Source organism: Chenopodium album, chromosome 5, assembly GCF_948465745.1.
Source record: "Chenopodium album chromosome 5, dcCheAlbu1.1, whole genome shotgun sequence".
NCBI lineage: Eukaryota > Viridiplantae > Streptophyta > Magnoliopsida > Caryophyllales > Amaranthaceae > Chenopodium > Chenopodium album.
In genome coordinates, this window is record NC_137838.1 from 7,645,544 (window position 1) to 7,662,578 (window position 17,035).

A 17,035-nucleotide genomic window follows, 5' to 3' on the forward strand; every position below is an offset into this window, starting at 1 on the left:
CAAGCCCAATTAATACAATTAAATTTTGTTCAAATTCATTTAGTTTATTGTTTAGGCCATGATCTCTTTACTTCATTTTTACCTAAATATAATAATTTTTTTACCAACTTAAAATTATTTATACTAAAATTAAAGCATTTTTACTCGAAATTATGCTTGTTTGTACTAAAGTAAATTTATTTTCTTTTTTTTGAAACACAAAGTAAATTTATTTTCAAATAGATGTAAGATAGTAACAATTACATATATAATTAGGATAACATGTATTTTTAAATATCCGCCCCTTTTTTCTTTTTCTCTCTTCTCCCTCCTCTATCTGCTAGGGTTTTCGACCCTTTTCTTTTAATTCAATTTAGTTTTCTGTTTTGCTTTACGTTTTGTTTTGTTTTGTTCTCTCCATCCGTGAGAGTTTGTCCCAATTTTCTGGGTTTTTCCCATTTTTTTGGGATTTTGATTCTCATCTATGGATGAGAATTTTATTTTAAGGGTTCTTATAATAATTGGGAAGGTGATTTGGATTCCTATGGATATGGGATTTGTCATCAAGTGGTCGATCAAAACATCAGCGCGGATTGCGGAGGTCTCAACTTGGAAAGATGCAAAGACATTGAAAATCATTGTTCGCGTCAAACTTGAAGCGGTGGAGTATGAGCTATGCCAAATATGCAAATTAGTTATGATTTTGATTGTAAAAGTTATGATATTTTCTCTAAATCTGTGGTTTACAGATCTTTATTTTTGTAGATGTCGTATGGCTATTATTTAATGATATTATTACTTCCCGTTCAAAAAATAAAATAAAATAAGGATAACATAACATGTTTATCCTAATTATATATGTAGTATATATCCCAAATTTCACAATGCATATCAAAGCTCCATTGTTTTAAACAATAATACTCGTAGTTTGATAGACATTGCTTTAATCTAATGTATGGTCAAATTCATATAATTAGTTACTGCTAATGTTTCATACTTAAGCTAAACATACTCGGTGCCACGTAATTTAATTGAAATGGAGGTAGCTTGTCAAATGTGTCACATTAATAGAAGCATTGGTATCAAATTGATTAAGTTAACGTTGAACTTTAATTTTCAATCTTAACGTTACTTTATTTTTATCACCATCTCCGATCCATATGACTAATTCCCAATCCAAAACACAAATTAATATATACTAAACTCCCCTCACAACTTTATAGGTTTTGACCACCCAATAATTGATATAAAATTCTTGTAGCTTTAGGTAATAATCATGGCCTTAAGCTGGACCATCTGAAAATATTAATTTATCAAACAATTATCCTAAGTCCTAACCTACACTTTAATTAATTAACTAATAAAAATCTTACAAATTGAGCTGGATTAATCTCTTAATTAATTCCTTCTTTTAACAAAAAGCGACCAGGAGCCGAGAATGATGAGAAAAGATCGAGTTAAAAAAAAAAAAAAAAAGGTAAATTAAATATATGAGAAATATACTACTACTAGATTGTAGGTGACGTCACTCAAATTACTCAGCTGCAAACTGATGACCTGGCCGCCACGAGTCATTTGACCCACGTGTATTTTTTGAATTTAACGAATTTGATTATGACCTATTTTAGTTATTATATTAACTTTCCAATTTCATTCCCCTTAACTATATTGTGTTTCATCATTATTGCTTGAATTATTTTTTTCATATATAAAAGGAAGTAGTGAGCCAAACTAATCCTTCATCACTTTCACATCTTTCATTATATTACCAACAATTAAACAAGCTTACTTACTCAAAAAAACGAACAAAAAAAACAAAATAAAATAAATGAATTCATCGTCTTCAGAGTGTTCATCTTTTAAATCTTCATCTTCAGAATCGTTCTCGTGGGAAGAATTTGATCTATCTAATATTCTTCCCTTCATCGAGAACGATTCTGAAGATATGTTTTTGCTAGACATGTTGTCTAGCAATAACATACCAAATATTACCACCACGACCACGACCAATAATGGATTGCCAACTTCATCCTCCTGCTCGATGATTCGAGTCAAGGAGGAGGAAGTGACATCCTCAATGTCTAATACAATCAAAGAAGAGGCTGCGATTATTACCCCAAGTGAAAAATCATATAGAGGAGTAAGAAAAAGACCATGGGGTAAATATGCAGCTGAAATTAGGGATTCTACAAGAAATGGTGTAAGGGTTTGGTTAGGTACTTTTGATACACCTGAGGCAGCTGCTTTAGCTTATGATCAGGCCGCGCTTTCGACTCGTGGGACGCTGGCCGTGCTTAATTTTCCGGTGGATGTAGTAAGGGATTCGCTTAAGGAGATGAACTACGAGTTTGGAAATGGGTGTTCTCCTGTTTTAGTGATGAAAAATAGACTTTCTATTAGGAAAAAGAAGTCTATGTGCAAGAAAAACAGAGTTAAAAGCAGGGGATCATCTTTGGAAAATAATGTGTTTGTTTTTGAAGATTTGGGTTCTGATTACTTGGAACAATTGTTAATTGCAAGTGAAACCATGCATTAGTACTTAATTAGTTAGATTGAGGTGATACTTTTCATCATTTACCTCTTAAATGAAAAGTATTGTTTTAATTTTGTGAATTTCTAGATTTTTTTTTTTTGGCAGTTTTTCTTGTAAGATTTTGGATTTTTTTTTTTTTTTTTGGGGGGGGGGGGGTGATTTGGATGAATTATATTACATCAATTCTTAAATTTTTTTTATTTGCATAACTTTTTTTTTTCCTCTTTCAAATACATAAATCATAGATTTTGATATTGCCAATCTATTAGGATTTAGGACTATCTACTTACTATGATATCATATTAATTTTTTTATTTTTTTTTTGAGAAAATATCATATTAACTTTTAATTATGTATGTTAATTGTAAGTTATAAGGCAGTATAAATCAGGTTCATTTAAAAATTATTTTATGAGTCGTTACTGTAAAGTTATCAAGTGGCAATAAAAGTCGAATAAATAAATATTTGAACATTATTGTTGACATTATCATGGGTACCAATTGTCAGCTTGATAGTTGTGCATTTGTAGTTGAGATAATGGTCTTATTATTTCTATATTTTTCTTGATTATATTCCCCCTCTATATTATAAACAATCCAATAGTACTAGGAAGTTATTGGAGGAGTGCAATCTAGTAGGTAGGGACTCCATCCTTCTCCAATTATAATTAAGAATCTAATCATATAATAAATTAATACTCGGGTACTAATTAAGTCATAAATAATGAGGAGAGACAACTTGTAAATAGACTTAAATCTGTTTTATCCAATTTCATGCATGAAAACTGCAGACTCACAAGCCAGACAGCCCAAAGAAGCTAATAAATAAGCTTATTATAAAACTCTTACACATGATAATATGGCATTTTCAGCTACTTTTCATATGAGCACATGACCTATGCGCTATTTTTAAATCCTTTGTGATAATTTATACGAAGTGAAACACATTCAGAATTATTTGTCAGAATTATCAATTCCCAAATATAATAAACACAAGATAAGTAGACATCAATCATCATATGTAGAAATTGTCAAATTTTTAATCCCCTTTAATTTCTCTTCATGTGGCAGTCTTTGTAATAAGAAGTTTGTAAAATGGCCTTAGGTTGTGTCAAAGGGCCGACTCGATCAATATAAAATCTAGTTGATGGTTGAAGTCCTAGGCCGAGAGTCGTCTTTAAGGATTAAACTGTAGACGTAACACAAGCAATTTCACTTATAGTACTAGATTACATAATTCACTTTGAAAGTGAGGAATTGATGAGATTGAACCTGTGACACGTTGGCTTCGAACAACTTATCTAAAGGTATAAAATAATTGTTGAAGCCCCATGCGGCCATGCATGATTAGATAATATTGAAAAAATCGAAGAATGGAAGTACTTTCATAGACTTATAAGTTAGTTGCTATATCTCCTCTTCTTGCATGTATGTGTATTTTATACTCATGTGTAGTATGGAATCTATATAAGGTCTAGCTCTAAGATGTATGATGTCAAAATGTGTGAAAGTGTCGAAGTTAGGTCTAGCTCTTAGATAAACGGTTGAAGATGTTTGAAATGATTGAAGTTTATTTTTAATAAGTCAAAGACTTTTTTCCTCTTCTTGTTTAGATGTTCCAATCTAAATACAAAAAAAGAGAGGCTTCTATTCCCTAGCTAGTGATGTCATTTTAAAAATGTATCTTTCTCTAGCTAGTGACAAGTTACTTTGAAGTAACTATTCCCTAGATATGCATACACACATGAACATATACTGTGCTATTTTGATCATTGAATTAATTAAAAACTACTTGCATAATTTACAGTCTAGCTAAATTCTAAATAAATTCACCTAAATATCGCGATTTCTTCATAGTTCATATGCGTTTTATCTCAGTAAAAATAGTTTGAAACAATTGTGTTATATAGAAGTAATATGCTGTTAAATTATTAGAGTTATACACTCTCTAAGCTAGTTGAACGGTGATTGTCTCAACTTGAAATAATTTAGAGACAAAGAAAATACTTTATATTCTTCATCTATTTTTTTTCCTTTCACATGGGACAATTTACATGCTATGAAATTTCCCCTTTTGACAATTTCCATCTTGTTAGCTTAAGTTATACTTGGAATAATAAAACTTTTTTTTTTTTTAGTGATTGTTGACCTGGCCACACTTAGCCGGTTAGCCTCATATCATCATTATAAGCTTTTAGCTCTTTAATTTTATAGCTTAAAGACAAGCCGAACCCAAAAATATATCAAATACATACCACATAATAATTATAACAATAATATAATAGCTAAAAAATAAAATGATGCCTGTGCAATGTTCTTTCCCAATTAATGACACAAACCTTTTTAAACAGGTCAAGTTGTTTAAATAAAACCAAAAAACAATTTTTTATATTTTAACGATTATAATAATATATCTCTTTATAGTAACGAATATTAAATATATTACATAAAATTGTAACGATTCAGAAATGCAAGCTAATAACACAAATCATTTTAAGAGATGCATATATCATTTTTCTTTGTTTAAAAGAGTAATTAATATAAATCGATAAGAAGTGGACCCGATAATATGTTGATGATATTCCCCATCTAGAAAACTAAAGTATATTACTGCAAGTTGATACATTATTTAATCTTCAAATGTTCAATGACCAAGATTTTTTCCCCCTTTATATGGGTCAAATATCAAAACATTTAGCCGATTTAGAGGTTGGTCAGAATCATTCAAATCTTGTGATAAAGTTTCATCCTTTAAAGAGCATCAAGTGTTGTTTTTTTTTTTTTTTTTTTTTTTTTTTTTGACACAAGTGTTGTTAATTTGTTATAGGAGTATAGTAAGGTGTTTTTTTTTTTTTTTTTTTTTTGTAAGAAATACAGTATTACTTTGGTACGTTGCGTATGGAATTTGGTATCTGAGTAAGGTTATCAAATGAGGTTAAATTTATTTATAAAATAATGCAATTAGCAATTAATTAGCATCATATCAATCAGTTCAAACAGGAAATTATAAGACTTTTTGCTTGTCTCTTTGTGCTGTTAATTCTTAAATTTGGGTCCTTTTCACTTGTAGATCGAATTGTAAGGCTTGTGAATTTATTTTGTTTCTATGACATGAATAGTTGGCTTTGAGATCAATATTGACGAGTTTTGTACTTTAACTTTTCTGTCAATTTCTTACTACATGCATGCAACAAGTTAGCTTCACTAAGAATTTTTGACAATAAACATCAACAATTGTTGGGTTTTTAGTAATAACCATGGACAATTTTTTGTAGTATGAAATTTACCACCAACTTCTTTTCAAAATACTAAAACTTCCCAGAGTTTTATCAATTCATAAAATATAAGTGGTAAATTTTAGTGTTTTGGAAAAAAAAAAAAGTAGATGGTAAATTAAAAAAAAAAAAAAAAAAAAACTTGTTGGTGATTATTACTAAAATACCGTACTAACATATTAACAATTGTTGCTGGTTATTGTTTAAAAATTATACACTTAGGCCCTGTTCACCTCATTCTACAAAAATAATATTAAGTAAAAATAATTTTTATTCAGTAAAAATAAGTTCAGTTCAGTAAAATTCAGTAATTATAAAGAAAAAATATAATAGAAAATCCGTAAAAATAATTTCAGTTTAGCAAAAATAATTCCAGTTCAGTAAATTTAATTTCAGTTCAGCAAAAACAAACTAAGGTCAATAAAAATAATTTAAGTTCATTTAAAATAATTTTAGTTCAGTAAAAATACACTACAATAAGAAAATAACTTTTTTGTAACGATTATTTTAACCTTTAGTATCGATTGTAATTGCAACAAAAAGCTTTCCCAACGAATGGTCATTCGATACAATATCCCCCGTTGCCTTAGCCTTTATTAGTGGTTTTCAATACCAACGAATGGTCATTCGATACAATATCCCCCGTTGCCTTAGCCTTTATTAGTGGTTTTCAATATCGTTGGGGTTTACCTCAATAATCGATACGAAAAACTACATCCAATCGTGGTGATTATTGTAGCAATTACAATCACTATAAATGTTTAACTCATTTTCTTCCAAAAAAAAAAACATGCGTATGATCTTTACAAGATTCGAACATGCAACCTCAAACTCTTATATTAAATGTTTCACCAATAAGCTATGACATATTTTATGTATTCTTTGTCAAACAATATTTATATATCTAGTGTTGAAAAGGCTTTTCGTATCGATTTTTAGGATTTAGTGGCGATTGTAAATGATACGATTTCTCAAAATTATATAAATGTGTAAAAATAGTGTGGATATGTATTATTACATTTTCTGTATCGATTTTATATGGAAAAACCATGACGATTGTAAAAATGATACGACATCCTTAATTATTTCACAAACATACTTGCATATTGTAGCGAATGTACAATCGCTACGAAAAGAGATTTTTCTTGTAGTGATAATTTCATTTCAGGAAAAATAAGGTGAAGTGAACGAGACCTTATTATATATCAGTTACACGTATTGAGAAGTGAAAATCAACATTTACTAATTTATACTTCGTATGTATCAGCTATATGATGAAAATCTAAAAAATGTTTTGCACGGAGTAATCAATACTTGTATAATTATTATTCTCAATATTGTGCCATGGTATGTTATTTAATGTTGTACTCCCTCCGTTTTTAAATACTTGCTCCATTTCTTTTGGACACGCATGCCGATGCTAATCTCTGATCACTAATATCTTTAATTACCAATAACTATAAATTCTAATAATTGAAAATTAATAATATATTCATTGAGATCATTCCGACAAGTACCCACAAGACTATATTTTTTTTCTTATGTATAAATCACAAACATTAGTCAAAGTAGGACAAATGAATAGTGCAAAAAGTAGAAATGGAGCAAGTATTTAAAAACGGAGGGAGTACATAGTATATTAGTTGTCGTAGACCTCGTGGTGATTTGTATCATTAATTTGTAAATTGGGAATGAATTGTAAAAATAATTGGATCTCAAACCCTAGAGCTTTGATACCATGATAAAATTGGGAATAAATTGTAAAAATTCCTCTGACCTTTGATATTATTTCAATTAAAATATTTATACAACCTACTATGTGGAAAGCCAACTAAACACATTAATTACAAAAATAAACTAGCTGTACATAATTAGGAAAATACTAGTCTCTTGAACTTCCTATAATTTGTTATAAGTTGTGTTTGGTCCTTTGGTGTATTAATATTGTTTATATTCTTCCTTCCTTTTATATTTTTATCAATACCAATAAGTTATTTCCCCTTTATAAGTCAAATTCATGCATTACACAAGATTGAAAGCTAGAATTTGTTTCAAAAATAGATTGCGTTAAGCATATATCTCAAGAATTTTAATACTCCGTATAATTTATTTTATAGTGTTGTTAAAAGTTTAATCAATTATGTTTTTCAGCTGTGGGAATTATATTTAACATATTTTATAACACATATTTTTAGAGCTTGCCCGGTTAATCTTAGTGAGAAATAATTTTTGTCATCATATGGCAATTTTGTAAATATATCATCAATTTCATCCAATCACCTTATCATCATCAACTGTGAATCCCACATTATTAATAGAAAGTTGTTGATTTATTTACGAAAATGCCATGTGATAAATAGTTTTTGTTTATCACTAAGAGAAACTTATATTTTCTCTTAAACTTCGATATATTCGACCATTACTACTCCGTAAGTCTGTATCAAATAAGCTTATTCGAACTTTATTTAACTTAGATATTCCATATATTTCCTCAAGTAAAATTACAATTTTCTGAACTTATCTTATCGATCTCGATGTAATTTGATTGAATAATATAGTGATTACATTTTTCTAAACTTTTCTTCTCTCTTTTGAGGGAGGATTTGTCTTTTTATTTAATGGGTTGCTATTGATCGAGTTGTTTCATGGGTAAAAATTGGCGCGAGATCGAAAAAGAGTTTAATCTTTCGATTACAACTAGACGAATCAGGCGAAAATTTTCTTCGCGGCTACAACAAATCAACATACCCCCTCGTCGAAAAAGGCTTTAAATCACAACAATGAGAAATAAGGTATAAAGAATGTACCCAATTTGTAACAGCACCATAGCTTCATTGAAAATATGTTTTTATTTGATTCAATTGTCATATATTTGTTTAATATGAATCATTAAATCCCTTTATAGATGTCGTATGAATTCATATTTATGAATCAATCATTTTCCAAAAAAAAAAAAAAAACCTAATAAAAAAATAAATTTTATGATAACGATTGTTATTAGGATCAGTCTTAACCTTGGAACTGTAATAGGGAAGAATACTAATGATTAATCAATAAAATTCGAAATACAATTTAATTGCTGCGATGAAGTGTTGACAATAATGTCTCTGTTGAATAAGTCAAGAAAATGATATTACAGTACTAGCTACATACTACATAGTGTAATACTAATATTTACGTAGTACTGTAGTAGTAGACATTAGACAAGTAGTTTGCAATTTGCAAATAATTTGCAAGAACATCATCACTGTAGACAAATTCAAAATGTCTATCACTGATTAATGATAAGATGATCATTATTATTGTTGAAAAAAAGAAATACGAGTTTCGCTTGTTTTGGTGCTACTTTTGGTTGCTTACAAAGTTTCCATTCATATTGGCTTCTGGCTTGAGTCTATTTTGAACATGGGCTATAACTTTTATTGATACTCCGATCCCTCCGTTTTTTATGTGTTGAATCTTGTGCTTAAGGAAAGATATATAGTGAGAAAATTTGGTCACTCAATATATAAATAGTGTAAAAGTTACAAGTAGAAATTTTTTGATGTTTGTAGGCGTTTCTTTAGCAATTCAAGTTAACTAATACAGTAATACGTAGTATATATAAAGAAGATCAAGGGAAGTGTAGTAGAATCTTAGACATCAAAACATTGTACATTGTGTCCCGTGATATTATTTGATTGGCAAAAGCATAAATGTCACAAATCTCTACAGAGGGGGCCTTCCACCTGGACCATTCGGGGCCTGGCCCCCCATAAATTATTGTAATTAATTAGTTGATGAACTAAAATAACCTATATTTACTTATAAAATATTTGGACATAGTGATACTTTTGAGGAAGAGGTTAAATATTTAAAGTCTGACCCCTCTAATTATTTTGGCCAAGATCCGCCACTGAATCTCTAGGCATTTAGATAAATAAAAACTTCTCATGTTCAACTAACGATATTTTTCAATTTCTTAAAAATGTATTTATGTATGTAACGGAGCATACATTCTTATTGAGTACAAAATGTTATGTCTTATGCTCAATCCCAAATGAATTCCAAGTGTTAATTCATTATATACAGCTTATCTATAAATTCCAAATTAAGGATGAAATTTTTTGTTTTGTATATCCATAAATATATGTAGGCACATCAATGAAACACATTTGTTAGAGCCGCCACTAGCTTACAATTGAGGTTGGATTGGACTCATTAATTTTGACTCATATGATTGAATTGAGATCTAAGCGTTGAGAGGTTTAGCAATTATATTGTCGGAAATTAAGCCTATTTAGTATAGCTTCAAGCCCCACATGTTAGGCTGCTCATCGTAATAGTTTCTCAACCAGGTAAGTGTCTAAGTGAGCCGTATCAAATCAGTGATCTCTCGAGGTTAACCCTAGCTATCATATTCAAGCTGGCCTTGCTGAAAGATCTAAAGATTTTAATTATATTTACAAGGTAATACACTGCAAAAAATACAAGAGATGACGACTCTGAATCGGCACCCTCTCACAGGTTAAGTCTGTCAAGGTTCGCAGATGAACGCTTGATTAAGAGTAGAGGGGAGAGGTAAAAGAATCCCCCTACTCCCAAGCAAATGTATGTAGTTACGTTTGTAAGGATCGAACTCATGACCTCAAAACCACAAGGTGAATTCCGATCTCTAACAATTTTACCAAGCTAACTTGGTTAGAAGTACATAATGTTGATAGAATCATAGTTAAAGTTTGTAATGTGATTATTGATTATGTGAATCCGGTCTAGAATCAAAATTGTGTAATACTCATGTGAATTGAAGTATACCATAGTTTTTGGATTGTCGATAAAAATTCAAATTTAGCAAGATTAGGCACATTAAAAATTACTAGTGATACATTTATTTATTTATTTTATTTTGTGAGAGAGAATGACAAAGCCAAATTTTTTTTTTTGGTGCTTAGAGAGCCACAGGGGCGGGAGTGAGAATAGATCCCAAGATCTCCTGGAACCGAAAGGAAAGCTCTAACCACTTGAGCTATCCCTCACTCTCAATGGCAAAGCCATTATGGACTTAACATTACTCCGTAGTTAACAACTAAGTCATAACGTTATTGCACATGTTATACATTTCTAACTAATTATAATATTTACAGTAACAACAATGACAATTGACAAAAGCATAAAAGTTTGTAAACTTAATTAAAACAACACTTAGTAGAAAAAACAACTATTTACACTTATTATTTTACAATTTAATTTATAGACATATAATTAAGGGACGGAAGGAGTATTATTTCCCATAAAAAAAAAAAAAAAAAAAAAAATTACTACTTCATATTCTATAATACTAGTCACTATTTATGCATAAAGTTGAGGATGCGATGGTTGAGAATGCCGTCATGAAAGCTGAGTGCACGAGTTACTGTCATATGAAGAAAAATAGGAAGAGGATATACATACATATCGAAACGTTAGGTCTGCATTAGAGCTAATGTCTTTTTCAATTTACTCGTGAATAAGCTCGATTAGTGAAATCTTTATCTCAACAAAGGAATGAGTCAAATTCAAGCAACGAATTTCAGCCATACTCGTCTTGTCAATGTTTATGAACAACTTGTTTAAATCCATGTTTACACAGTGCTTAACTCTTTTGAGCTCATTCAAACATGATAAATAGTGAATTATTAAATACGTTGTAAATAACTAACTGACTTAGACCATTTATCTCTTCCTTCAATTTGGCTCTAAATAATTATATTAGTAATGATGCTGGGTGGACCAACGAACAAACTATGACATTTAGATAACATGATTTTGGGCTCAAGCTAGTACTTTATGAAAATTAGTAGGAAAGTTTATCAATTATTGGATCAAATTAATCTATAAACATCATATGTTATTTTGAATGGTCATGTAGCTATTTTTTTTTTTAATTTTTTTTTATTTTTTTGGGAAGAGGATGGTCATCTAGTTAAATACTTCGTATGAATTAACTTTGAGAGTGAGGGATAACTCGAGTAATTAGAGCTTCTCTATCGTTTCTAAGAGATTTTGGGATCGATTCTCATCACCCACCCTTGTGGCTATGTAAATACCCAAAAAAAAAAAAAAAACTACTATTTAAATAAACCCCAATTCCTTAAATAACCTTTCTATATTTCAATTTATCTATTCTACTTAAGCAAGTTTTTTTCTAGCAAATTAGCTTCTTTTTTATTTTATTTATTTATTTTTTTTGCTTAGCCAAGCTAATTGCTATTTTAAGCTCTAATGGCAAGCTAGTAGATAAGGATTGTTTACAATTACAAGCAAGTTTCTAACTATAACCAAAATAAAGGAAGAAAGAGCCTAATTTAACCTTTGCATGATTGATTTTTTAAAATATATTTTTGGGTGTTATATTTTTTATATTATGCATATTCATTTTCGATAAAATTATAGATATTCAAATGACATTCAATAAATCTAAAATAATTGTAGTTGGTCATCGCTTGAGAGTAGAGGGGGAGGTAAGGAAATCCCTCTACTCCCAAGCATTTTATTTGTAGTTGGTGGGACTCGAACTCGTGACTTCAAAGTCACAAGGTGAGTTCCCCACTAAGTTCACCTAGCTTTGCTTGGTAACCCGTACTTGTATTTGATGAGTTAAAAACAAAGTCAGAGTATGTGAATTCTTTGAAATAAATGCAGGCATTTTTTCCCTTGTTTATTTATAGTCAATTCATTAAACATCATTGCAACATTTTATTGGATAAATAATGGAATCAATAAAAGTCGATATTATGAAATACCTCTTGATACTCTCTGTGTTATATTCCCTGAAAATAAAAGTGTAATGGCCAAATAATCAAAATTAAAAAGTGAGGGGTAACCCATTTAGGTGGTTAAAGCTCTTCTTTGGGGTTTTATATTCTAGAATTGATTACTCCGTATCATCACTAATTTGCTCTCTAAACACCAAATAGAAATTCTTTATTATTTGAAAAAAAAAACAACAACAACAAGCAAATAGAAAAAATAATAATAATAAAATTCGAAAATATAATGTACGCTATATTTTTTTCCGTGACATAAATAAATAATGTAGCCTTTTTTTTTTAGTTGTAGGCCTAAAAAGCCCAAAATTCACCTTCACAAACCCTAAAATTAAATCCCCTAAAGCCTTAATAATTTAATACGGAGTACTAGGTACTAATATTTTGTAACTTTCATAAAACCAAAAACCTAGTCCTTGCTTCCCAAGGAATCACCACACGTCCAAACCTTATAAATAAAACCCTAATCCTCATTTTTTTTTTCATTATTAAACTTTTATTAATCCAAAAATTAAATCTTTTCACAAAATAATGTCTTCTGGTTTGTTAGGTCCCCCGGAACTCCAATCCACCATCCATACCACCACAATTTCCGCCCAACCAACCACCCATTCTCCGTCGTCGAATCAAACGAAAACCCTTTCTTACCTCTCCTCAGGCAACCCATGTCTAGATTTCTTCCACGTGGTTCAAGAAACCACCCCTTTAGACCTAATCCAACGGCTACAATTCTCTTGGCAAAATTCACCTTTAACAACCCTTAAACTCATTTGCAACCTAAGAGGTGTTAGAGGCACGGGTAAAAACATTAAAGAAGGGTTTTACGCGGCCGCGCTATGGCTCCATCAAAACCACCCTAAAACCCTAGCACTGAATGCGGGCGTTTTCGCCCGCTTCGGGTCTCTTAAAGACCTCCTCGAGATCCTGTTCAGGATTCTCGAGGGGGTCGATGTGAGGAAAAGGATGAAGGATGAGTGGGAGACAAAAAAGCCGGCCTTTTTCGCGCAACGTTACACGAAGAAGGCCGCGGCTGAGGATGATCTTAAAAAGGCTAAGGTGTTAAAAGCTGAGAAAAAGGCTAATAAGGCGGAAAAGGCGATTGATCGGTATAATCATGACCCTGAGTATAGATTTTTGTATGATTGTATATGTGCTGTGTTTGCCAATCTTTTGAAAACGGATATGAAATTGTTAAAAGAGGGTGATTATGAAGATATTAGTTTAGCCGCGAAGTGGTGTCCGTCGTTGGATTCGTCCTACGACGAGTACTTGTTGATTTGTGAGAGCATTGCGAGGAAGGTGTTTCCTCACGAGGAGTATAAAGAGTATGATGGTGTAGAGGAAGCACATTATGCTTATAGGGTTCGGACTCGATTGAGGAAGGAAGTATTAGCCCCTCTTCGAAAAGCCCTCGAGTTACCTGAGGTGTACATGTGTGCTAAAAGATGGAGGGACATTCCATATGATAGAGTGGCTTCTACGGCTATGAATCTAGGGAAGAAGGTCTTCTTAAAGCGCGATAGGGATGGATTTGAGGAGTACTTAACCGATGTTAAGGAGGGTGATATGATGATTTCTGCTGGTTCTTTGCTTCCTCATGAGATTGTTTCGAGTTTATATGACTCGGAGAAGGAGCTTAATGAAGTCGCGGAGCTTCAATGGAAGAGGATGGTGGATGACTTAAACAAGCAAGGGAAATTGATAAATTGTAGTGCATTGGCTAATAACATAGCCGGGGATGCTTGTATTGGACTAATGTTGTTGGTTTCGGAGTTAACGAGGGAGCCGTGGAAGGGGAAGGTTATAACTTGGGGTGAAGATCCTGAATTTCACAACATTGAGGGTGATAAACTTGCTGAAAAGGTTGAGTCAATCCAAGATATGTTGTGTGAAAGTAGGGTAGATTTAGAGAAAGTGTTTGATAAAATTTTGGAGTTCACTGTTGAGAAGAATCTGAGTGAAGATCAGATGTTAAAAAGGTTGTTTGTTTTCATTGATGAAGAGTTTATGAAGGTGTCTGATCATCCTTGGGAAACCGAGTATGCCGGTATTAAGGTGAAGTTTCTTGATCGAGGGTTGGAGAAAGTACCAGAGGTGGTGTTTTGGAATTTGAAGGGCTCATTGGCTGTTCCTGTGAGATGTGATGTGCCTGGGATGGCGGTTGTTAGCGGCCTTTCGAAGAATCTGCTGACCTTGTTCTTGGATGATGTTGGTGTTTTGACTCCTGAGAGTGTAATGAATGCTGCTATCTCTAGCCCTGAGTATGATCAACTTGTTGTTCATGATTGATCTTTGTATTGTTTATCATGAATGCTAAGTAATATTTGTAATCATGCTTCTTTGAAAATAAATATAAATATCTTTGGAATTTTTGCGCCTTATACTTAATGAATGTTTAATTCTAAAAGCATTATAGCAGAAAGTATGGAATTGAATTCGATCAAAAATATCATTAACTCTATATACTTGAGGATAATTAACAAGAAGATTAGATGTATCACAAAACTCTGTTATATATGATAACAAAACCAGAAATATATAGTGAAGCATGTATAATTCATAGTGAAGCATGTATAATTCAATATAAGAGGCTTACCAGTGAAGTAAAATTTAATCAGAACAGCGCGATGGTAGGAAACTAGGAACCACAGTTAGAAACACTGATATTTGTAATTCCAAGTCTCAAATTCTGTATCTCTTTGTTTACTATGAAGAATAATGCGGAGTATTAGTACACGTAATTATTTAGATAAAATCAATCATCAACGACCAGCTTATAATTAATATTTTGGCTTACCAATGCCTACAAGCATACTGTATAGTTGTTCTGTGTTCTGTACATTTGCATCTTCCAAGAACAAATAAAACAAGGTATCTATTGTTCAAAATTTTGCTAACTTGCAACTTGATACCAGGTTTAGTCTGTAATTTGCTTCAATGTACGAAGAATACTTTCCAAAAAGATCATGATTTGAAATGTACTCCAGCATAATATACTACTAACATAGTAACATCAACCAAAATTTTGTGCTGACATAACATTGATTTTTCGGTCTGTAAAGAACAAAGTAAATGTACTCTATACGACTATTCTGTGCAATTTACCTGGGGTGGAGGTTGTTAGCAGCCTTTTCGAGAGTCTGCTTATCTGCCGACTTGGTTCTTGGATGATGATGGTGTTCTGGCTCCTGAGATTATTGAATGCTGTAGTTTTGGTCTGCTGTGAAACTAACTCAATGAAATTGTCTACAATCTGCTGGCCGGATTGATTATCTGAAAGCAGCAAAATCCTAACTTCATTAATAAGTGTAATGATCAAGCCGTAACAAGTTTTGTTGAAGCAGGAAGTACAGCCGGATTAGTTCAGGCTGTACAGAAGACTCCATGACTGATGTAAAAAGCAAATATGCCTTGCTCAAGGAGTATCATTATGTGTTCTAAAACGCAAAGAGAAAGCAAATTTGAATTCATATTTATTTTTTTTTGTATGATTTCTTTCTTGCAGCGATAATAACTGTTCTGTTTTGCAATCAGATCACCGAAAAACACTTACTTTGATAAAAAGCACAAATATTGCTAGGAAAAATTGGAGATGTTCTGATGTTCTGCCTCAAAAAAAAAAAAAAAAAAGCTATTATTCATGTTTAATGCAACTTAATAATTTGGATTTATTGATGATGATAATCACTTACTGTGAAATTTAATTTATGCACATTTAACCTTTGGCGTCTGCAAGGACTGCAACTGATGGCCTGATGCACCAAATAAATTATGGTACTTTGCATCAGCTTTTTTCGCGTATGTTAGTGTTATGAACCCCAATTAGTAGGCCAAATTTCTCAACTATCATGTATTTTGGCAAGGATCAAAACTCAAAATTTGCCAAGGCTGAACCTTAAAGAGTTTTTTTCCCTGATTTTTAATGAGCACTGAAATGATCAATTCAATAGTTATCTCTAATCTTGCAGTTGATAAGGATGCTGCATTGCCTGCATACAGACCTATTGCAACTGATTCGTGCTTGATTACCAGGTTTAACTAAGATCAAGTGCTTTATCTCACGAGTATATATAAATTATATATTCATCAAGGTCAAAACAACATAACAAGGATCAATTAATTAACGAAACCAATATTCTGATCATTTAGATATTAGAAAAGTTATCAAACACAACATTACTGTAAGCAAGATCCTGAACTGCAAAGATCTGATCGAAGGTGAACTAGACCAGCTGCATGAAATGAACGATATGCTGAAATTTGTCACAAAATTCCTCAATGCTCAATCATCATCAGAATTTATCGGAACAGTGCAGAGTGGTAGGAAACATAACAAAATCACCATTATGTCAATACTTCAAATTTCAAGTCTAAAGTAAATGTATATAAGCTTATATCAATCATAATTCATAAACAACCAGCCTAATCCTGGCTTACCAATGTCAGCAAGCTGAATGACTCAGG

The 17,035-nt window shown here is 31.5% G+C and overlaps 1 protein-coding gene and 1 pseudogene across 1 annotated transcript; both read left to right on the forward strand.

The window, feature by feature from the left end:
* The first annotated feature begins 1,802 nt into the window (after positions 1–1,802).
* LOC145630281 (ethylene-response factor C3 pseudogene) lies at positions 1,803–2,630 on the forward strand (annotated as a pseudogene).
* Positions 2,631–13,102: 10,472 nt separating this feature from the next.
* Positions 13,103–14,860, forward strand: LOC145632513 (uncharacterized). The gene has a single exon (XM_081684886.1). It carries the CDS (start codon positions 13,103–13,105, stop codon positions 14,858–14,860), a length of 1,758 nt encoding a protein of 585 aa, XP_081541012.1.
* The last annotated feature ends 2,175 nt before the right edge of the window (positions 14,861–17,035 follow it).